The 19,778-nt window shown below is 51.7% G+C and overlaps 6 protein-coding genes across 6 annotated transcripts; 3 read left to right on the forward strand and 3 right to left on the reverse strand.

Annotated features, from left to right (window-relative positions):
• Window positions 1-20: 20 nt before the first annotated feature.
• BDV14DRAFT_189685 (surface antigen-domain-containing protein) lies at window positions 21-3,151 on the forward strand (the record flags this gene model as incomplete). Its single annotated transcript, XM_073771234.1, has 6 exons — window positions 21-53; window positions 133-249; window positions 353-539; window positions 598-1,801; window positions 2,093-2,483; window positions 2,558-3,151. The coding sequence occupies 6 exons, from the start codon at window positions 21-23 to the stop codon at window positions 3,149-3,151; spliced, it is 2,526 nt and encodes an 841-aa protein (XP_073628348.1).
• Window positions 3,152-6,010: 2,859 nt separating this feature from the next.
• On the reverse strand, window positions 6,011-8,526 carry BDV14DRAFT_173153 (uncharacterized protein). Its single transcript, XM_073768696.1, has 3 exons — window positions 6,458-8,526; window positions 6,309-6,401; window positions 6,011-6,254 (listed from the first exon to the last, which is right to left on the reverse strand). The coding sequence occupies exons 1-3, from the start codon at window positions 8,066-8,068 to the stop codon at window positions 6,204-6,206; spliced, it is 1,755 nt and encodes a 584-aa protein (XP_073628349.1). The 5' UTR covers window positions 8,069-8,526; the 3' UTR covers window positions 6,011-6,203.
• A 1,090-nt stretch (window positions 8,527-9,616) lies between these two features.
• On the reverse strand, window positions 9,617-11,267 carry BDV14DRAFT_173156 (proteasome regulatory particle base subunit RPT6). The gene is made up of 3 exons (XM_073768697.1): window positions 10,842-11,267; window positions 10,086-10,761; window positions 9,617-10,011 (listed from the first exon to the last, which is right to left on the reverse strand). The coding sequence occupies exons 1-3, from the start codon at window positions 11,074-11,076 to the stop codon at window positions 9,753-9,755; spliced, it is 1,170 nt and encodes a 389-aa protein (XP_073628350.1). The 5' UTR covers window positions 11,077-11,267; the 3' UTR covers window positions 9,617-9,752.
• Window positions 11,268-12,045: 778 nt separating this feature from the next.
• Window positions 12,046-16,003, forward strand: BDV14DRAFT_58277 (calcium/hydrogen antiporter). The gene is made up of 4 exons (XM_073777091.1): window positions 12,046-12,325; window positions 12,392-14,247; window positions 14,301-15,397; window positions 15,470-16,003. Exons 1-4 carry the CDS (start codon window positions 12,175-12,177, stop codon window positions 15,732-15,734), a joined length of 3,369 nt encoding a protein of 1,122 aa, XP_073628351.1. The 5' UTR covers window positions 12,046-12,174; the 3' UTR covers window positions 15,735-16,003.
• Window positions 16,004-18,409, reverse strand: BDV14DRAFT_58368 (FGGY-family carbohydrate kinase). The gene is made up of 3 exons (XM_073777092.1): window positions 18,059-18,409; window positions 17,428-17,988; window positions 16,004-17,328 (listed from the first exon to the last, which is right to left on the reverse strand). Exons 1-3 carry the CDS (start codon window positions 18,275-18,277, stop codon window positions 16,273-16,275), a joined length of 1,836 nt encoding a protein of 611 aa, XP_073628352.1. The 5' UTR covers window positions 18,278-18,409; the 3' UTR covers window positions 16,004-16,272.
• Window positions 18,410-18,894: 485 nt separating this feature from the next.
• BDV14DRAFT_173163 (uncharacterized protein) lies at window positions 18,895-19,632 on the forward strand. Its single transcript, XM_073768698.1, has one exon. The coding sequence runs from the start codon at window positions 19,001-19,003 to the stop codon at window positions 19,541-19,543; it is 543 nt and encodes a 180-aa protein (XP_073628353.1). The 5' UTR covers window positions 18,895-19,000; the 3' UTR covers window positions 19,544-19,632.
• The last annotated feature ends 146 nt before the right edge of the window (window positions 19,633-19,778 follow it).

Below are 19,778 nucleotides of genomic sequence, written 5' to 3' on the forward strand. Positions count from 1 at the left end.
CTCCTGTGCTAGCCGTCGCAATGTCCTCTCTTCCCTCTGCCGAAGATGCAGACGTACGTGTTCTCCTGACTCTGTCCGCATATTGTTCGCATTAAGCAGTCTCTAACCTCTACGCGCATTGGTGCTATCTAGATTCTCGAGCGTCTTCGACACCCACCGGATCCCAAGGTGCTAGAAGAGCAGCAGCAAGCGCTCAATGAGCGCCTTCATGCGATCTATGAGAAGACCCAAGATCGCCTTGCAGAACTGGTGAGCCATTTTCAGTATATATGCTTTTGTTATCACGCATCCATACTTCGGTATATGTTTTCTTCTACAATCTCAATTTATACTCATGTCGGCTATGTGCTAGGTCGACGAAAACTCTACCTTTCCCTGCAGATTCTCGTCGATTCAGGTCTTGAATGCACCGCATATGCGCAGGGGGTTCCTCCAGCGGATATTCAACCCATTGCTTAGTGCAGAGCAGAAGGAGCCTTATACCCTAAAGAAAGCTTTGCACGAAGTATGGGCCAAGGCGGACAAGCTCAACAAACTTGGTTCGTACTTCATATGTCGCTCCTATATCCAGCGCTTTCTCTAACTCCAAGAATCTAGGCATCTACCAGTATCCCGTTTCTATTTATCTGGACAGGGCACCAACCTCGAAATCGGACCTGTGGGACATTGATGTATACTATTCAGTGAAGGAGAAGTCTCGTGTTCTGCTTAAGACGGGTACCGACCTGGGCAATGCGGAGGGTTCAGCTTATGGAAACCTCTTATGGCGCAACGTATTTGGCGGTGCGGAGAACCTTAATTTCAACGCTTCTTTGGGCACAAGGACGCGGTCTGCCTACCAGGCTTCATTTGACACGCCAATCCTCAGCGACCCAGACTTCCGCTTCGAGGTCGGTGGTATCGCCAGCGCAACACAAAAGTCGTGGGCAAGCCATGAGGAAGTTTTGAAGGGCGGCTGGAGTAAGCTCCAATGGCTGAGCAAATCCGGCCAGCGTCATGAATTCGGTTACAACGGCTTTTGGAGGCAGATGACTGGTCTCGCGGAGAACGCATCACCTACGGTCCGAGCGGATGCTGGTGACAGTGTGAAAAGCAGCATTTTCCACAGCTGGACGGCGGATCGCCGCGACAACCCACTCCTTCCATCTCGAGGTTGCTACGGCAAGGTATTCAACGAGCTTGCTGGGTTGGGTCCACTGAAAGGTGATGTTGCATTCTGGAAGTCTGAGGTCGAGGCACAAAAGGCTATTTCGATCCCTATCCCGGGAGTTAAAGGAGACAGCGGGGTAAGCTTCACGACTGGACTCCGTGCTGGGTTCCTCTATCCTCTTGGCCTCGACTCTGACTCCCGGCCACGACTCTCTCGCGTTAATGACCGTTTCCAGCTGGGCGGCCCTACAGATGTGCGCGGATTCCGTCTCGGTGGCCTCGGCCCTCGAGATGATGTGGATGCTGTTGGCGGCGACGTATATGCCGCCGGAAGTGCAAACCTTCTGTTCCCCCTTCCCCGAGTGGGTGCGGAGAAGCCCCTCCGCCTTCAGGTGTTCATCAACGGTGGGCGGTTATTGCCTCTGCGAACTGCCGACAAGAAATCTCCTACTACCAGCACTGAAGTCAAGGAAGCCATGTCATCCACTGTCTCTGAAATCCGCAACGGTCTGCCAAGCGTAGCAGCTGGTGTCGGTCTTGTCTACGCTCACCCAGCTGCCCGATTCGAGCTCAATATTTCTCTCCCACTGGTGCAGCGAAAGGGCGAGGAAGGCAGGAAAGGACTTCAACTCGGCATTGGCATCAACTTCTTGTAAAAACAATACCTTTCTAGCATTCTGAGAAGATTGTACTTGTACTGTTCAGCGTTAGTTTCGAATAATACAAAGCTCTCCAGACTGATGATCATGACGATGACTAAGCCCCGTGAAATGCGAGCTTCACCGCCAACAGGTGTTCGTTCTACAAAAGCCACCTAGATCAACCACCAAACCAATCCTCCCATTCACAACGAACACGTAGGCAACTGCGTTATATCTAGACATATAATCTGCTGCAAGTGCCACCGGTGGCATTGGCACCCCTGTCAAACTGTCACCTCGAGCGAACTCTCCACCTCAATCCAAACCATAATCACCTTCGTCATGGCGCAGTACTATCCACAGCAACAACCATACGGAGCTCAGTCTTCAGCGCAAAACCTTCAATTCTACCCATCTTCCTACTCCTCTGTCTCGGGTCATACAACCCCCTCTCAAGCTTCATATGGCGGATTCGGCGGCGCACCTAACCCCGCAGCACAGGGGTATCCCGTTGGAGGAGTCGGGGGTGGTTATGGCGGGTTCGGGTCCCCAACTGGTGGTGTGAGCGGGAGAATGGGCGAGAGGGGTGGGTTGCGGATGGGTTGGCTTGCTGCATTTGGTACTGAGGGTTACGATGGTGAGCCGCCGCTCTTGGAGGAGCTGGGGGTTAACTTTGAGCACATCCGGACCAAGGTATGAACTTACCCAACTAGTACTCCTGACACCTAGGTGAGCATAAAATAACTGATTATTTCATACGTCAACAGACATTAACGGTCCTGAACCCCTTCGCGCGCATCGACCAACACCTCATGGACGATAGCGACCTCTACGGCGCCCTCCTCTACATCGTCTTATATGGCACATTCCTCCTTCTCTCAGGAAAGGTCTTTTACGGCTACATCTACGGCGTCGCCGTCTTCGGCACTGTTGCCCTCCACCTAATTCTAAGCCTTATGTCCCCCGTCGATCCCACAGCCACTGGCGCAGCCCCCAACGCCGCAGACCCCTCGAACTACGACCCGCACGCGAAGCCCGGCTCCTCAGGGCATTTCTCTGCTACACTGACGTTCCCCCGCTCCGCGAGTGTTTTGGGGTACTGCTTCCTGCCTCTTGTGTTGACAAGCTTACTGGGAATTCTAATCCCCATGGACACGCTGTTCGGATACCTGCTTACAACTGCCGCGGTCGGGTGGTGCACGTATTCTAGCTCAGGGATGTTCTGTGCTGTTGCAAGGATGAGTGGAATGCGCGGGCTTGTGGCGTACCCACTGGCGCTATTCTATGTTGTGTTTGGGATTATGGGTATCTTTTCGTCGAGGGGAAGTGGGACGCTTGCTGCTAAGACGGGGGCTCTCTAATTGCTTTATTTTCTAAGTGGTCGGGGTTTATTCTTATTTCCGAACATAAGAGATGGGCTTACTCCAGGGGCAGCATGGACTTCTAGACCTGTGGAACGGAGGCTTGGACCTTCGGTATTCATTCTGTTCCATAGCTGATGTATGACTATTACGAGCTCACGCATATTTACATTTTTATAAGCGGTCATATACAGATAGCAAGCACTTAACACGAAATAGATAGAACTGATCTATATTGAAAGATCTCTATGGTTCATTCCATTCTATTCATCATAAATGCGTCACGAAGAATTTAACCCTTCATAGCAAGCAACTGTCTAAGCCGCGACTCCTTCTCCTCTCGCCGGAGCCCAATTCTCTAACCACTCTCGCGCTTTATCTAGATCACCGCTGCCAGCTTCAACGGCCGCAACGCACCAAGGTAAGCCGTATGTCTTTCTATCACCACTGGATTCCTCGGCGGCAAGCATCTCCGCGAGACTCCGGCGCTGTTGCCCGGCCTGGTCGGCGCAGAGGTAGAACGGTGCAGTGTGTGGTCCCTTCCTCTTCAGATCGGCAGCGTCGATGAGAGGTCGCGTGGCGCTCATGATAGCTGCTGCGCTCATGGATGCAGGTGTGCTTGAGGGGGCACGATCCTGCTTGCCAGTTTTACAGTACTCGTTTTGGCACCAGGGTTTGCCGCACCCGCTCATTAGCTGCGAGAGATACCTGCGTTCGATGCGGCGGCGGAGTGCCTTGCCCTCTGGATCGTAGGTATCGACATAAAAGGGGCCGAAGCAGATGCTGCAGAGGCCTAATGTGTCGGTTCCGAGTTTGATAGTACTTTGTACCCCACGGCCATCGAGGGTGCGGCCGCAGTTTTGGTTCAGGCAGATGGACGGTGCTGGGCGAGAGAGGCGGTTGAGGTCATGGTGGCGGAGGTGGGTTTTCATGTCGCGGAGGCGCACGATTTTGTTGCAGAGGTGGCATTCTGTTGTGCGGCTGCCGTCGACGAGTTCGTGGGGGGTTAGGCCGGAGAGGAGTACTTCGGGGTCGTGCATGTCAGGGTCAGTGTCGCCTTGTTGGGGTACTACCAAATGACAGAATTGGCATAAGATGGATTTTGCAGGGCAGGATGTTGTGCGATGTTGGGCGAGTTGTTGGAGGCCGTCTGCTGTGAAGCCGCAGGCGCGGCATGATTTCTGAGAATGGAATATTGAGTCGTGTTTCTGGTGACTGGCTGCATCGTTGCCGTATGAAGTGTCGTGAGGACAGTGCCAGTGGTTCTCCCATTCAGAGGAGCGTTTCTGGTAGACAATGTCGCAGTGAGGACAAAGTATGTTGTTTCGGAAACAGAAGTTCTCGTGCAGGACGAAGGTTCGTTGGGCGACCCAGCGCTTGCAATTCTTGCATTGGACATCATCCGGTTCGTGAGCTTCTGGTTCGGCGGTGGTGTTTGCTTCGGACATAGAATTGGATGATCCAGACACTATGCGCAGGTGATAGGGTAACGGTGCGGGTGGAGCGCTTTGCTCGAGCTCACCAGAAATAGCAAACGCATGTACCGATATGTATAGTGTCTCAGCCTCATCGAGTTCCACATTCGTCGGTGCAATTCTGATCTGCTTCTGGCTCTGACTCGATAACTCGCCAAAGACAAACTCGTCTGCTCGCGGCCGGTTTCGTTGTCGGGCAGAAAGCGGACTCACGAGCAATGATATGTCATCTTCGCTCTCGACTCCAATCTCGATAGTGTTCCCTTTCTCCCACTTCGGCAGTTCGTAGTCGACGTACTCGCCCAGGAGTACCTGGCCAGAAACTTCTGCTCCCAGTTCAAGCACGCCACCAACAGACGTGCCTCCCTGTGTCCCAGGCTTACGAGAGGTCTTTTCCAACCGTCTGCGTAAGGTCTCACGGGCCTGGTCCTCGCTCAAGGCAACAATGTCCACCTCCAGATCGGTATCAACAACACAGATACCCTCACCCTCGGGTTCAACCCTATCCGCAAGGAATCTGAACGACCCATCTTGTCCACCGGGCACGGCGAGGACTTCCCCAGTCGTCAACGTAGTGTAGTTATCGCGCAGATGGCGCTCCAGCAGAGCCTTCCAGTCCTCCGGATCGTAACCAGCCTCGAGTGGCCGTAAGCGGACGTAAGTACCTTTGGGAAGCTGCTTGGCCTGGACGGTGACGACTGGGCCATTCTGATTATCGCCCTCGGAGTTCCCCGCATCATTCGTCTCCCCGGTCGACGGGGGATCTTCTACTTCGAGGGCTTCGCGTAATTGAGCACTCAACCCAACTTCATTCTCCTTGGCCGAAAACTCGCGAATACCGGCGTACATCACACGGCCATTCTTCGGGTTGACGAGGCGGAACGTCAGCGGGTGCGGAAGTTGATGCTGTCGGTGAACGCCATGCTCGCGGGCCAGAGCCTCGGCCGCGAAAGTCTGCGGGTTGAACGGGTCAAAGGAGCTCGTATACGAGCGAGGAGGATGTTGCGGGGGGATTTCCTGTAGAGGGGCGGCGGCGAGGAGCTGCTCGAGGGCGGATTGCGGGAGAACGATCTTATCGCCTGGCAGTCGCGGGGTGTCTTGCGCCGGTGTGACTGCGAATTGCGACGACCACCGGAGCTGGTTCTGGTCGCTAGCCATAGCTTCGACGGGGGATGTTGGTGGAGGTTGTCCAGGGATTAGGACTGGAGCTTGGATCGAAAGAGCAAACCATGTTAAGCGGGCGTTGGCCAATCGAGGTCGAAGTGACGCTGCGTCTCGTCGCATCCAACGCGTTCTGGAAGATACCGCCTGGATTTGTCATCTTCGGTCTTTCGTAGATATCTTCGGTTCTTTTTCTTACTTAACATGGTCATTACAGTATAGTTATTGATCAATAAGGATTGGAAGAGCTGAATTATTGTGTCTTAGCCTTTGGCAACGCCAGCGGCCGTCCGTGAGCGGAATGGTATCACTATATATACAAATAAATGGCACAACGCCACCTTCATAATCAATAAACTGGCCCTATGTCGCTCCCAGAGCCTTATCGTTTCCACTACACATTTGATGCTCAAGGCCTAGTAGAGTTCTCGCATCCGATGGCGTGTGCTAGTGTTGCACCAGTCGCACTACAAATGTCAGCTATACAATTTCATCTGAATAACAAAAGAAATACTTCTTACCATGTTAGATGAGCAACCTTCGTTATGCTCGATGCAATAGCCCCCTTGGCAGTTCTGGCAGCTCCGCTGACACTCTAGCTTGCACGAAGCGCACTGGTACACTTATCAGCCGCTGCCCATGTAATTTTTGCTTGATGCAAACCACTCACCGTTGGCCCACATTCCCAGCAGTCTTTAGTCACACCGTGTCCAAGCCTCTCATTACCGGTTCGGGGCTCTCTGGAGGCTGTTTGGTGAGGTGTGAGGTTGTTCCTCACTTGCTCCGGATGAGGAAGGCAGCTGCTGCAGAACCATTTGTTGCAACGATGGCACCGCCGATCAGCGAGACAATCTACGCATCGGCTAATCAAGATTGGGTGCTCGCCTGATAAGAGCGCCGGACGCCTCGCTGCAGCTAGAGTCGACGAATGATATGGTGGTGGTGTGAGAAGAGGAAAATGTTCGGCCGGCGATTCTCCCCAGATTGCTGGACCCTCTTCACTCGTGTGGCACCCATCACAGCCTTTAGGACCCAGTGCAACTGTCGCTATAGCTGGCCCAAGAAGCCGGTTCTGTGGTCGAGGTTCCTCTAAATTGTGGAATTGCGCGGCATGAAGTTCGACGTCGTGACGAGGACCGCGGCAGACGGTGGCGTCAAATGCGATAATACCTTCGCATTTCTGAAGTGTCTGTGCCCAGCCATCCTCAATTTGGTGCTTGAACAATTTACCGGATGGGCGATACCAAGCATTCTGGCGCTGGCCCTCTTTTTGAACGCGAGAAGGCGTCACATCTCCAGGCGTACTTTGACCACTGCACTGTGAGCTCCACCAATCGCGGTATCTACTTCGGACGGTAGCCTTGGGACGGTCCATAGGAGTGAAATAGTAGATTCCCTTTACTCGGGGTGTCCCAGTCGGTCTCGTCGGGCGGACCGCATAGTTAAGTGCTTGCATGAGTTTCCTCTCATTTAGGTGTCGGCACTCTCGTATCGAGAGGATATTGATATTGAATCGGTCTGACAGAATGATTTCCGAGACTAGGTCCGCTGGAACGGATAGCCCGTCCAAGATTAGGGTTCGGACATCGCGCAAAATTGACCTCCGCTCTAGGTTGGCGAAAATGCCTCTCAAAGGCCCTGAGTAGAATTCATCCTCTGTCAAAGATTCATCCATCCGCTCAGCTCGCCATGACTGGCCGCCGGAGTCGATCGGGCTTTGGTCGGTCGGTTGGGCACCGCGACAATTTGACAAGTCGAGATGTCGGAACACATAAGGCGTCTCATGAATCAAAGAGCGCATGTAGCGCGATGTGGCTGACAAGGCGAGTATGGGGCCCGCAGATAGATAGGGCACCAAGTGGTCGAGGATCAAGTTGTTTCCTAGGACATCCTCTAGTGACGTCGGCTTCGGCAGAGCTTCGATTGACGCGCAGTCAGACTGCTCCTCGGAACTGCTGCTCTCTTCATCAGTGAGCTCAATCTCGCGCACGGTAGGGACAAGTCCCAGCTCCTTGGGCGTTAACCGACGGGTGCCATAGTAGAAATCGGGAGCACGGCCGATGAGATTCTGACGATAGGCGGCCATAGCTCCAGCAGCCAATTCCTCCCCGCGAATGATCATTGGACTAGCATTGGGCTGAATTTCGTGAAGGGCAGCTTTTGCTTTGGCGAGCTCAGACTCCAACAGGTGGATGGTTGATTGAAGAACAGCGGTCATGTTCTTTGTGTTGTCAGGATCGATGGAAGTGACTAAGACGGACCATAGCTCCCCATCGGACATACTAAAGTGCTAGGTGCCGGTGGATCAAACTTATCACAATTAGGGAATCCCGGGCTCGTCGACAGGGCCCGTGTGGGGAGTGGCAACGTTCGGTTGGGGAATTGGAACGGTCAACGGATGTATAAGTGGATGGGGGCGGGAACGGAAGGGTGTGCTCCTTTGTCGGTGTAGATGCAGCAGTAACTATACGAAGAATTGGGAAGACTGAATATAAGAGGGAATCTAACAGATCAACGGTATGAACTTATAGATCAGGGGCCCCTGAAAAAAAGCTTCACCGGACGACAAGTCGGGTCTTAAATGGGGGACTATGGGATGATTCTGCATACTCGACGGTTGTACAACTCAGAACAAAAGCAATACTGCTGCTCCTACCACTGCTGCTACTACTTACTACTGTAAGACTGTATGGTAGAAGGTCATCCGATCTGGCTCGCCCCACTGTGGCCGAGGCCCTGGATGCCGCTAGTCTGCTTTGGGCCACGGATCGCTGGTCACGCGGTCCTGCCTTCAACGCGTCAACCGGGGATCATCCGCCCGTGTCTTTCTTCTTGTCTACTCTGTAGATACAATTATATCTTTTATCCAACCATTATGGTCATTGTATGGCATGATGAGCCCAGTTTCAATGTCTTCTATCCATGATGGCTATACGGAGTATACTACAGAGTATACAATCTATACTCTAACAACGTAGATACTGCACACTGATCCCCCTGTGTTCGCCCTTGCAGATCAATTTGATACCTCTCCGTGAGTCTGTGAGCAACAGCTCCATACATAATACCATGCTTGACGCTACTACTCGTACTTCAGTCTCTTGGCATACTTGGATTACTGGTGTTGCCACATTAAGCGCAGAGGACCATCCCTGGAAGTACTCTTTACAGGTGTACAGACCACAGAGAGCTCGATACGCGGCCAATAACTCACCAAAGGCAACCATCCATCGGAAACCCAGAATAGGACATGCGAAACCGAAGAAGTGGAACGGCTCCCGCAGTTCCGCCGGCGTGCCATACATCATTCCAAAACCCAATCTTAAAATACACCTCACTCTTACCCAGCCATATCTCTATAGCGGCTGTCGATCTGTGCAGACACGGTGTACTCTGGAAAAGGATAAACGGCAAATAGGTGCGTTTCTAGTGTTCTCGGCAACAATGATCCAGGGAAACCATCGGTATTGCCAAGTTGAAGTTTCCTCGCTTACTCCGTAGTCGCGCTGTAGGTGCGTCGGACTCAGGTTCCCGAGCTCTGTGGCTCACTTCGGCTACAACTACAACTACTACTCATACTACTACTCTCTAGGTAGTGCCCTGCCGTAATGCTCATACATGGTATGGCCTGCGATAATTAACAATCCAGAAATCCCAGATTACCCCTTCATGGTTTCCTGGTGATTAGGTTCTATTGTAAGGTCGATCCCTGTCTTGGCAGGTTTCTCCAGCATTTTACCAGTGCTTCCAAAATAGGTTTTGGGCAGCGCCAATCCAAACTTCATGCACATACTTAATCTACTCCGTACTACTTTGCAACTCTACAAGCGTCCAAATCATTGGGTGTGACGTGGTCCGCGGGAACGTATCGCCGCCGCGCTAGATAGTAGTAATCGTCGCACCTGAGCTATGCAAGTAGGTATATTGTTACATTTCGTCATTTGCCAAGGTCTTCCTTCGTCTATCTACTTGAACAGCTTGGAGACTGCCACCTCCTTGTCGTCATGTTTGTTGAGGATCTTGGCAGTGGCCAGATCAAAGTCCTCTTGGGTGACATGTACCCGTCGCTCTCGAAGTGCGTACATGCCCGCCTCTGTACATACACCCTTCAGCTCAGCTCCGGAACATCCGTTCATCTTCTCCGCAATCTTCGTGAGGTTGATTCCACGCGTCAGGTTCATCGACCGAGAGTGAATTCGTAAAATATCCGCACGGGCTTCGACACTATTGCCGGCAGGGATGAATGGTTAGCAAATACACCATCTTCGTCAAGATCAAATGAGAATGGATAGGCTTACGATGGTGGCGGAAACTCAATCTTCCTATCGATTCTTCCAGGGCGCAGCAGTGCAGGATCAAGAATGTCGAGTCGGTTTGTAGCCATGATGATTTTAATGTTCTTCGTCGGTTCGAACCCATCCAGCTGGTTGAGAAGCTCAAGCATCGTGCGCTGGACTTCCGAATCACCCGAGCCCGCGGAGTCTATCCGGCTAGAACCAATGCTGTCGATTTCGTCCATGAAGATGATACTGGGTGCGTGCTCTCGGGCCATAACAAACAGCTCACGGACCATACGGCTACCTTCACCAATGTACTTCTGTACAAGTTCAGATCCGCTGACACGGATGAACCTACAATCTGTGTGGTGTGCGACTGCTCGAGCAAGAAGCGTCTTTCCGGTTCCGGGTGGGCCATAGAGTAGAACACCCTTAGGCTGTGCGATACCGAGAGACTCAAATAATTCAGGATGCTTCAAACCGAGCTCGATAACTTCCTTGATTTCTTTGATTTGTTGGTCAAGGCCACCAATCATGTCGTATGTGCTGTCAGGGACCTTCTCAACCATCATGAGCGAGACCAATGGATCCACGGACGACGGCAGCATCTTTTCCAGTTTGTAGGAGTCGGAGAGCAGGGCAACACGCTTGCCCACCGTCAGCTTGCTAATGTCAACGCCATCGGCGATATCGACAACTATGAGGTAAGGGTCAAGTTAGTCGCTATTTCCAAATCGAACCAGGATAGGGTACTATAAGACATGTTGACTAGCTTACCATATTTGCCCTCTGGATGTACTTTGACCAGAACCTTCTTTGTGCTCATGACTTTCACTACCTCGCCAACGTAAGAGCCGGGCTGCTGAAGCAGACCAAGCTCCTCCCGCAACAGGCGCACTCTCGAGTTGTAGTCATTGCGTTGTGCTTCAAGTCGCCGTAGCACAGCCTGTCCTTGAATAATCTCGAGCTTCATGCCCTCGATTTTATTGCGGTAATAGTTGTCGAGCGCCATGATGGATCTAGCTCCGAGGGATAAGCGTCAACACGTTGCGTTTCACAACTCAACCGGGAGATAGAATGGCGCAGTCAGCAAACCCAGAAATAGAGGCGGTATCCGCGGAGGTCAAAGGGTTAGAGTGGGAGGAAAAGGAAGATGGACGGAGTTGCAGGTCTGATGAGCAAGAAGCAGCAAACAGGTAGCTCCAGGCGGCGTCACGGGTGTTCCAGCTTGGTCATCGCCGCTTTAACCGGAGCTATCACGGTCACGTGGCCTGCAGACGATATCAACAAGACGCAGTCAGCAGCAACGAGCTCGCATTTAGGCTTTCGCAGTCTTTACGCTACAAATATTTTTCGACGCGGTGGGATATCTCTGATCCTGACTCTTTTGTCAATTACTTGCCCGTCTGGCGAGGCATTCAGCGCATCTGAAGCTGAATGCCACTCCATCTGAGAGCTATCAAGCTCAAGGACTTGGGTTGATGTTGCAGCTTCAAAGCCCCCGGGCCTCTCGCAGTCCTATCAAAAGACTTCAGGGCCGACAATAATAATAAATAGCCTACTTATGTGTTGCACTTGTTGAACCGGGCACACCCGACTTAGTAACGATAAATGGAGGAATCGACGAATGGACGATCAGAGCGTCGACGCGGCAGCTCTTTGTAATCGAGACGCCTCAACGCTGCAATGTCTAACAAGTGCCCGTAATGTCAGGCCTTTGGCGCACTTGACCTCGCCTCTGCCTGTCAAAGATTCTCGTTCGCGGGGTCTGATCTCTGTAGTCTTTCAGGTGACTGACTTGCGGAGAATGACGCCTTATCGTCTGATCGCTTTATCTTTGCCCGTTTCCTAGAGCTTCTTTTACTACTAGGTTACTTTCCCTTTCACAGTCTTGTTTTGTCCCTCTTTTAGCATGTAATTTGAGTTCTCGATAATTCAACTGTTGTTTAAGGTCTAGAGTGCGGGCCACTTTATCGTTGGGTTTCTGTTTCGTTTTTTCTTGCTGCCTTGTCGTCTGTGCTTAGCTTCCCAGCCACCGCTGTTTGGCATCACTGACCGGGAAGCTCATGGCTGCAGAAGGAGCAGAAGAAACAGGAGAACCAGTTTAATCATGACAGACAAGCAGGGTGACGAGCGGCCTCCATTCCGCCCAGCTCCATCTCATTCTTTATCACGACTGAGCTCGAACGCGCCTGCGGACGAGAGCATGCTCTCGGGAACGGTGCGCCAGTCAAGACTGACCACCCAAAACAGAAGCTACGGTACGCTGATCCCGCATCTGAAAGGCCCTCGAAATGCAGTTGCTGATTTTATGGTATAATTCACAGGCACCTTGGATCCCTTCGGAAGTTCAGCCGCTGAATCTCCAATCACCGAAGCTCCAGAGAGCTCAAGTTGCGTCCCTCCGCCTGCATCCCCGTCCATCGGACCCTTACAAAACGATTCTGATAGACCAAGAAAGCCGCCTGTGACACGCCGTATGTCCTCAAAACGCCATATACCCCATAAAGGTCAGGAGTTCTCTACCGACGATGACGTCCACGAGATCGAGGAGGATATCGCTCTACAACACCCGTCGCCAAGGATACGACCACTGAGGAAACAGAGCTCGACCTTGAGGCGGAGGTTAAACACTCGAGTCAACCCCTTTGCGTCTGGTAACGATGGCGACAACGAGAATGAGATCGATGACGGTGACGGTGATGAATCTGGCTCCCCCGAACCAAGCTTAGGCACAAGCTGGAAAGACACCTCGTCTCAGGACCCTGGTGACGAAAATGATAATAGTGAGGGGGAAAACGACGATGAGGATGATGGCATAGCAAGTGATGCAGAGAGCTTTACCCTGAAGGACCGCCAGCAAGCTATAAATGAAACTCACCCGTTCGGAATCAGGATATGGAAACCGGCTTTATACAAGAAGAGTCGATCAGTGGAGAAGACTGCGGAGGGTGACATCCATTCGTCACCTGGCGGCAGGGTTGGCACTCTCTTGTTTTTGATGAACCTACTCTGGACATTGTTTTTCGGGTGGTGGCTCGCCATTGCCGCGCTAATGGGTGCCATTGCCTGCTTCATTTTCTCATATTCTTCCAGTGCAGTAGAGTATGGGAAAGCCTTTTCGGGTCTATCATGGTATCTATTTTATCCTTTTGGATCATTTGTCCGCCTTGAAACGAATGAACACTACGCGGAGGAAGATGAGGGAGAGGGCCGCAGCATCAGTGAGTATGAACAGTGGCAGAATGGCGACTTGGAACACGGCGGGCTTTTCTTCGGACCCCGTCGCAATCGATCAATCGTGGGAAGAAGAAGGAACAGTGTCGACTCTGCCGGCGAACAGGACAGTCTCTTGGGCCGCGCACCGAGAGGACGCTCAGAAGATAGTTCTCTTCGCCCGAAGCGCCGCTTATTCGGCCGCGGCGAGTGGACCCTTGGCCGCGTTGTATTCTTCGTCTTCTTCTACTTCCTCGTGGGCCCACTGATGCTCTGCGTCTCACTTGTATGTTGGCTGCTTGTCTTCTGGATACCAATGGGCCGGGTGACCCTTATTCTCTTCGATCATCTTCGCAGACACCCGCTAGCTCTATCCTATCATTCAGATACGACATATACTCAGTTACCTCCAGGATCATCGACATCAATTGTCCTCTGCACATATCGCGCGGCTGGACTGAGGTACTGGAAGTACACGGTTGGTGGAACAAATGTATTTCTCATCAACCTCCTGGCCGTTGTTGGATTTGTGGTTTTCGACTACTTCCTCCTCAGTGAGGCCTTGGGGCTCCAAATTTGGGTCACCCATCCCGGCCTGATATTCACGCTTGCTCTTCTTTCCGTCATCCCTCTGGCATACTTCATTGGTCAAGCCGTTGCATCTATATCTGCGCAGTCATCGATGGGTATGGGTGCCGCGGTAAATGCGTTTTTCTCCACTGTGGTCGAGGTTTATCTTTACTGCGTGGCCCTAACTGAGGGTAAAGGCCGACTTGTCGAAGGGAGCATCGTTGGCAGTATCTTCGCTGGTATTCTGTTCTTGCCTGGGTTGTCCATGTGCTTTGGTGCTATCAAGCGCAAAACACAACGATTCAATGTCAAGTCCGCGGGTGTCACGTCAACAATGTTACTCTTCGCCGTTATTGCAGCATTTGGCCCGACACTCTTTTACCAGGTGTACGGTAGCGTAAGTTCTCCTCACTCTCCTAGTATTACATCGTCCTGACCCACTAAATCTAGCACGAACTTAATTGCCACTCTTGTTCTAGCGAGCTGGAACCGGGCAGCAGTGACTGTCGCCGTTGTTACTTCTCTCAAGTGCCAGCAATCAACGATGGATTTTTTCAGAAAGCTGTTCAACCATATTCATGGATAGCAGCCATATTTCTGTTTTTATCGTATGTCATTGGTTTATGGTTCACACTACGAACACATGCTGCGCTCATCTGGGCTACCGAAACAGAGGAGAAGAAAGCGGTTGCTCTGTCGCAAGAGCAGAGTATCAATGATCCAAGGCACCCGTTTTTTGCTGGTGGACATTTGGCGGCTGCCAGCGCAAATGCTGGGTCGAAGAACTCGGTCCGTGATTCGCAGCTATACAAAAGAATCCTTGGGCAATCCCTGAGAGACGTGGGCCTATCCGAGAGTGCCGGTGAGTATGATGCAAGCGCGCCAGAGACCGGCTCCTTGCGTGAAAATATCGCGGCGCCTTATCTTGTGCCGCGAAAAGAACGCGACGGCAACCACTCGCCCTTCGCAGAGTACCCTGGACTCTCCGAGCAACAAAACGAAAATCTCGTCCGCAAGGTAACTGAGGTTGCAGCCACGGCTGCTACTGTTGCTGCTCGAGATGTTGCCCGAACCCGGAAGTTGTCTGGTCCTAGAGGTCTGGCTCGCCCGGCAGCCAAAGCCACCGCGAAGCAAGTCAAACCAATTCTTGAAGACCATGACGACATCGGACTTGAGCAAAGCCCTACCACTGGCGGGCACGACGCGCCAAACTGGAGCAGAACTAAGAGTTCAATCATCCTGCTTGTGGCCACTGTCTTCTACGCTATCATCGCAGAGATACTCGTCAACACGGTAGACGTGGTTTTAGAGAGCGTTGATATAGATGAAAAGTTTCTGGGAATCACGCTGTTCGCACTGGTGCCCAATACAACTGAATTTTTGAATGCCATTTCCTTCGCCATGAACGGAAACATTGCGCTTTCAATGGAAATTGGATCAGCCTATGCTTTGCAAGTTTGTCTCCTGCAGATCCCCGCCCTTGTCTTGTTCAGTGCATTTTATGGCCGATTCCTGGACCCCGAAAATCTGCTCACCCATTCCTTCAAGTAAGTCTGACCCTTGATCGATTTAATATGCCCTTCGAGTTCTGAAGAAAGGATTACTAACACTATATCCAGCCTTATCTTTGCTCAATGGGACATGATTACCGTCATACTCTGTGTCTTCCTTCTCTCTTACGTCTACGGTGAGGGCAAGAGCAATTACTTCAAGGGATCAATCTTGGTACTCACTTACCTCGTCGTGGTGAGTGGGTTCTACCTCTCTGGTTACAGCAACATGGACACCATGGGCGTTGACCGTTTCAACACCCTGGCCCTTGACTCAGACCAGTCGGAGAAGTTCTACACCATCGGCAGATCGAGTCGTGGTGTTGCTTATTAACGTGTGTACGATGTCTAATGGCTTCGCGGGGGCGCTAATGACCTTGTCTCTTCTATGTCTTGCTTCATTTTGTTCTTGTTTTCTTTTCTTTTGTTAGCTAGATTGTGCTGCTTCCATGACATTCACTTGACCGGACGCTTACCGGCCCTGGCATTTTCCTAGCGCTAAGCATTGAGAGCATCCATGTGTCATGTACATTGCACTCTATGTTTTGGGTATGTGGTAGATACGGCAGGCAGAGTTCCTCTGAACAGGTTTATTATCACGTGTGTTTTTACCAAGATTTGTCCTAAGAATAATTGCTTCTGTCCCAAATAATACGTGTTTTGTGCTCCGAGATCTCTTCAAGGAGGAGGTATGGTTAATTGCTCATGAGATCAGAGACTGAATTGATGAAATAACAACAAGAGAGTCTGCTCTATAGAACTATGCTTTAACGTATCACATCGAACATGTGCAGAACGGGAGTAGGCAACCAGGACTATTTAGCTGTAAGAAACAAAGGACAGTGGCAGGACAGAAACGTGGTACTGACTTTCTAAGCCTTCCACGAGCCTACAGCTTTGTCAACAAGCGCACGATACTCCTGCTGCTTTTGGCACTGCTCAAGAAAGACCTTGTACTTCACCTCGAGCAGGGCCTTCTCGGTCTCATTTTCCGTAGGAGTGACCTTCTTCCCAGGCTTGCTCATTCGGTCCATGATACTCCATAGACTCTCCGTTTTGCCCTCAGGGGCAGCGCTGGCAGCCTTGGCCCCGAGCATCGCTGCGCCGTGGCAGACGGCAGCATGAATGTACCGCGGGATAAGTACTGGCATGTCGCAGGCTGACGCGATGAGTTCGACTAGGATGCCATTTTGACACTGGGAGCCTGACATGAAGATCGATGTAATGCTGTGACCTGCCTTGTTCATGGTTTCGACGATATGTCTGGTTTGCAGGGCAATGAATTCGAGGGTAGCATAGTAGTATATGGCGAGGCCTCCGACTGATTGGTCGCTTGAGAGCCCGATGACTGAGCCTGCCATGCTGCTGTCGGCGATGGGAGAACGATTTCCCCAGAGGTCTCCGTAGAAAAAGAAATGGCGAGCCAGGTAAGCAATGCTCGGGGCTTTTCGTTCATTCGCCATTTCTCTCAGGTGTTCATTGAGGTAGTCATATATGTTGGTGCTGTAGGACTCTGCAACTGATGCCGCCTGGTTGAATGCTGGGTGTGTTTCGATAACATGTTTGAGTAGCTCTCCGGTGGCAGATTGTCCGCCCTCAGCCATCCAGTATCCTGGGATGATCGTGTCACGGTAGGGTCCCCAAACGCCGGAAACGAAGACAGGGTCTGGTGAAAGTGCGAGATGGCAGGTTGACGTCCCAGCTACCGCAGCTAGACGTGAGAATGCCTGCGACATATCGTTCTTTGCAACATCCAAACTCAGCTGTTCGGACTCGAGCGGAACTTTGGCACCCACAGTGCCAATCCATCCAGCATACGCATCGATAACACCGCTACCAATGGCAATCCCAGCAGGTAAACCAAGGTCTGATGCGGCTTTTTCGCACAGGGTACCAACGAGCTCGCCCGCACTGAGGTAATCCCCGTTCTATAACAGTAGCTGGTTAGCTTTTCAAGTCCATGTCTAAAGGGGTGAAAGCGAATCGTCAAAGAATAGATTGTTTGGTATTATGAAACAAGGGCTCACCACCCCGTCGACACCACCCATGCGCTTGAAATCGTCTTCTGCCAGGTCCTGCAGGCCAATTTGGGCTAGAAAGTCTTCCTGCCAGCCTTTCACACTACCATCCACGCCAACGGGGATATATCCCTGCTTGCATACCACACTGCAGTAGCTTCGTTTTTCGTTGCCGGTGGCAATATGGGTCAACGCATCTGCCAGATCGTAGAATGAGCATTCATCAAACAATTCCTTCGGCATGTTGTTCTTTAGCCACATGACCTTTGGAATTTCCATTTCAACAGACATCCTTCCGCCGACATAACGTAGCAAGTTATGATTTGTTGCATTGATTTTCTCTGTTTCTTGCACTGGTCTATGGTCGAGCCAGAGGATGACATTGCGGTCACTGTCGAAGTTGGGGCCGGTCACGGAGACTGGTTCATCCGTCACGTTGGAAAAGACAGCGAGTGAGCAGGTTGCATCGAATCCGATTCCGCGTACGGTTTCGGGGTCGATGTTATGCTGGCTGACGGCACGTTGTACAGCAGTACAGATACAACGCCAGATATCACTCGTAGATTGTTCCTGGGGTAAGGTGGCATGAGCAGCGCGTCCAGCTTCGCTGATTCAATCAGACAGGGTCATCAGAACATACATAATACCCGGTCTGGGGCTGCCAGAGCCCAATGTTTTCAGAGGCCAGGCTGACAATGTCTCCTTTGGCATCAATGATACAAGCACGGGCGCTGCCAGTCCCGACGTCGATTCCGATAAAATGATCAACTTGGACGAGAATGTCTTCACGCGGGTCTATTGAGGCTTGCCTGGAAGCCTTGCGAGCAGGTCGATGAAGTGGGAGGGTAGTGGAAGCCATGTTCGACTCTAGAAGGTTGTGTTCTAGCGTCAACGTGGACTCGAGGGGCGATGACCCCAACGTTTAACCTCGGGGGGGTAAGATAAGAAGCTGATTGTGGAGCTCACCGAGGTCACCGACCAGGAAGCGATGGACTTGGAACGGAGAGCACAGTGCAAAAGTGTTGGAGGAGATTGAGGTAAAGGTTGGATGAGTGAGCAGGACAAAGGAGTAGCTATGGAGCGGTATGAGTATATAAATATAGCACCGCAGCAGCAGCAGCAGTTCAGAGCAAGCTCGGACAACAAAGAGCACGAGGAGCGAGGCCAATTCTTTGTGAAACAGGCCAATACCTGTAGCTGGTAGATGGTAAAACCAATAAAGAACCAGGTCTGTTGTAGATCAGCCTGGGTGGTGGTGGTGCTGGTACTCGTAGTGATGGTGGTGGGGTGCTGGAGGAGGAAGGAGTGAGGACACAACTCGGAGATCCAAGATGTTCTTCCCCCGTCGCATGTTCCTCCATGTTCCAGGCATTACAACAGTGGCTGACAGCAAACATCCTGACAAGAAACAGTTCTTCAGTCTCGAGTTATACAACAATCAAGGCGATCCCGCTTTACCCGATTCGGTAAGCCTGGCCAAGGCTGCAGACCGCGGAAGCTCTGACCTGACCAACATCATTCACTAGACAGTACTCTGTAGACTCCTACAGACCAGGTACTTGCATACGAGATACACCCCACCATGCGCCCATTTCAGAGCTTCAACTCACTCGCTATCCTCACTGCCTTCCTTACCCTCACCTCCTCCGCCCTCTCCGCATACTCTCCCCAACATGAGATCCTCTACTGGCCCATCGCCGACTCCGCTCCCTCAGTGCTCGCCCATGTTTCCTACGATCCCGCATCGCTCAAGTCCGATCTAATAGACTACACTCCTCCTATAGGGGCACTAGAGGACTTTGCCCGCATAGGCTTCTATATGGCCACGCCCGAATACCCAAAGCAATGGGTCGGCACACTCGCATCGTCATCTGCGCTTAGAGGGGATGATTCGCAGAAACCCACGTTGCGACTGCACATCAATCCTTCGAATGAGATTTATCACGTTTCATTGGGTTCTGCCACGTCCTCGACTTCTCCTTCGCCGTCATCGTCGGATAGTCTTAACATTGAGCTCGTGACGGATGAACTGGGGCCCAGCCCGTATCTCAACCGGCCGATTGTTGTTGGTCCGGATGGCAAAAATCCCGAGGAGGAACCTGAGAAGACCCTGTTCCAGAGGTAAGTCCTATTCTGAAATCGTAGTCCACCAATCCACCGTGCGTTATGTCGAACTAACACTGTCCAAACCAGATACTGGTGGGTGCTCTTGATAGTTACGTTTTTGGCCATGTCGGGAGGTGGGGAGCAGCAATAAGCTATCGACCTGCTGTTAGACCTACAAAATTCCTGCATTATGAATCCGACCATGAACATAATCGAAAGAATATAGTTGCCCAATTTCTCCGTGGCTGTTCTAT

This window comes from Aspergillus stella-maris (genome assembly GCF_047715825.1).
Source record: "Aspergillus stella-maris strain CBS 113639 unplaced genomic scaffold BDV14scaffold_26, whole genome shotgun sequence".
Lineage (NCBI taxonomy): Eukaryota > Fungi > Ascomycota > Eurotiomycetes > Eurotiales > Aspergillaceae > Aspergillus > Aspergillus stella-maris.

What these genes read in the sequence shown, in the direction of transcription:
- BDV14DRAFT_173153 (XM_073768696.1), bottom strand. Translation starts at nt 8,068, where the DNA reads ATGTCCGATGGGGAGCTATGGTCCGTCTTAGTCACTTCCATCGATCCT. An exon ending in GCTGGGAATGTGGGCCAACG is followed by an intron (nt 6,402 to 6,457) that starts GTGAGTGGTTTG and finishes TAAGTGTACCAG; the next exon opens with TGCGCTTCGTGCAAGCTAGA. An exon ending in AAGGTTGCTCATCTAACATG is followed by an intron (nt 6,255 to 6,308) that starts GTAAGAAGTATT and finishes TGACATTTGTAG; the next exon opens with TGCGACTGGTGCAACACTAG.
- BDV14DRAFT_173156 (XM_073768697.1), bottom strand. Translation starts at nt 11,076, where the DNA reads ATGGCGCTCGACAACTATTACCGCAATAAAATCGAGGGCATGAAGCTC. An exon ending in ACATCCAGAGGGCAAATATG is followed by an intron (nt 10,762 to 10,841) that starts GTAAGCTAGTCA and finishes CTTACCTCATAG; the next exon opens with TTGTCGATATCGCCGATGGC. An exon ending in ATTGAGTTTCCGCCACCATC is followed by an intron (nt 10,012 to 10,085) that starts GTAAGCCTATCC and finishes TGCCGGCAATAG; the next exon opens with TGTCGAAGCCCGTGCGGATA.
- BDV14DRAFT_58277 (XM_073777091.1), top strand. Translation starts at nt 12,175, where the DNA reads ATGACAGACAAGCAGGGTGACGAGCGGCCTCCATTCCGCCCAGCTCCA. An exon ending in TTTACCAGGTGTACGGTAGC is followed by an intron (nt 14,248 to 14,300) that starts GTAAGTTCTCCT and finishes CACTAAATCTAG; the next exon opens with CACGAACTTAATTGCCACTC. An exon ending in CTGCTCACCCATTCCTTCAA is followed by an intron (nt 15,398 to 15,469) that starts GTAAGTCTGACC and finishes CACTATATCCAG; the next exon opens with CCTTATCTTTGCTCAATGGG.
- BDV14DRAFT_58368 (XM_073777092.1), bottom strand. Translation starts at nt 18,277, where the DNA reads ATGGCTTCCACTACCCTCCCACTTCATCGACCTGCTCGCAAGGCTTCC. An exon ending in AGCCCCAGACCGGGTATTAT is followed by an intron (nt 17,989 to 18,058) that starts GTATGTTCTGAT and finishes ACCTTACCCCAG; the next exon opens with GAACAATCTACGAGTGATAT. An exon ending in TGGGTGGTGTCGACGGGGTG is followed by an intron (nt 17,329 to 17,427) that starts GTGAGCCCTTGT and finishes CTACTGTTATAG; the next exon opens with AACGGGGATTACCTCAGTGC.
- BDV14DRAFT_173163 (XM_073768698.1), top strand. Translation starts at nt 19,001, where the DNA reads ATGCGCCCATTTCAGAGCTTCAACTCACTCGCTATCCTCACTGCCTTC.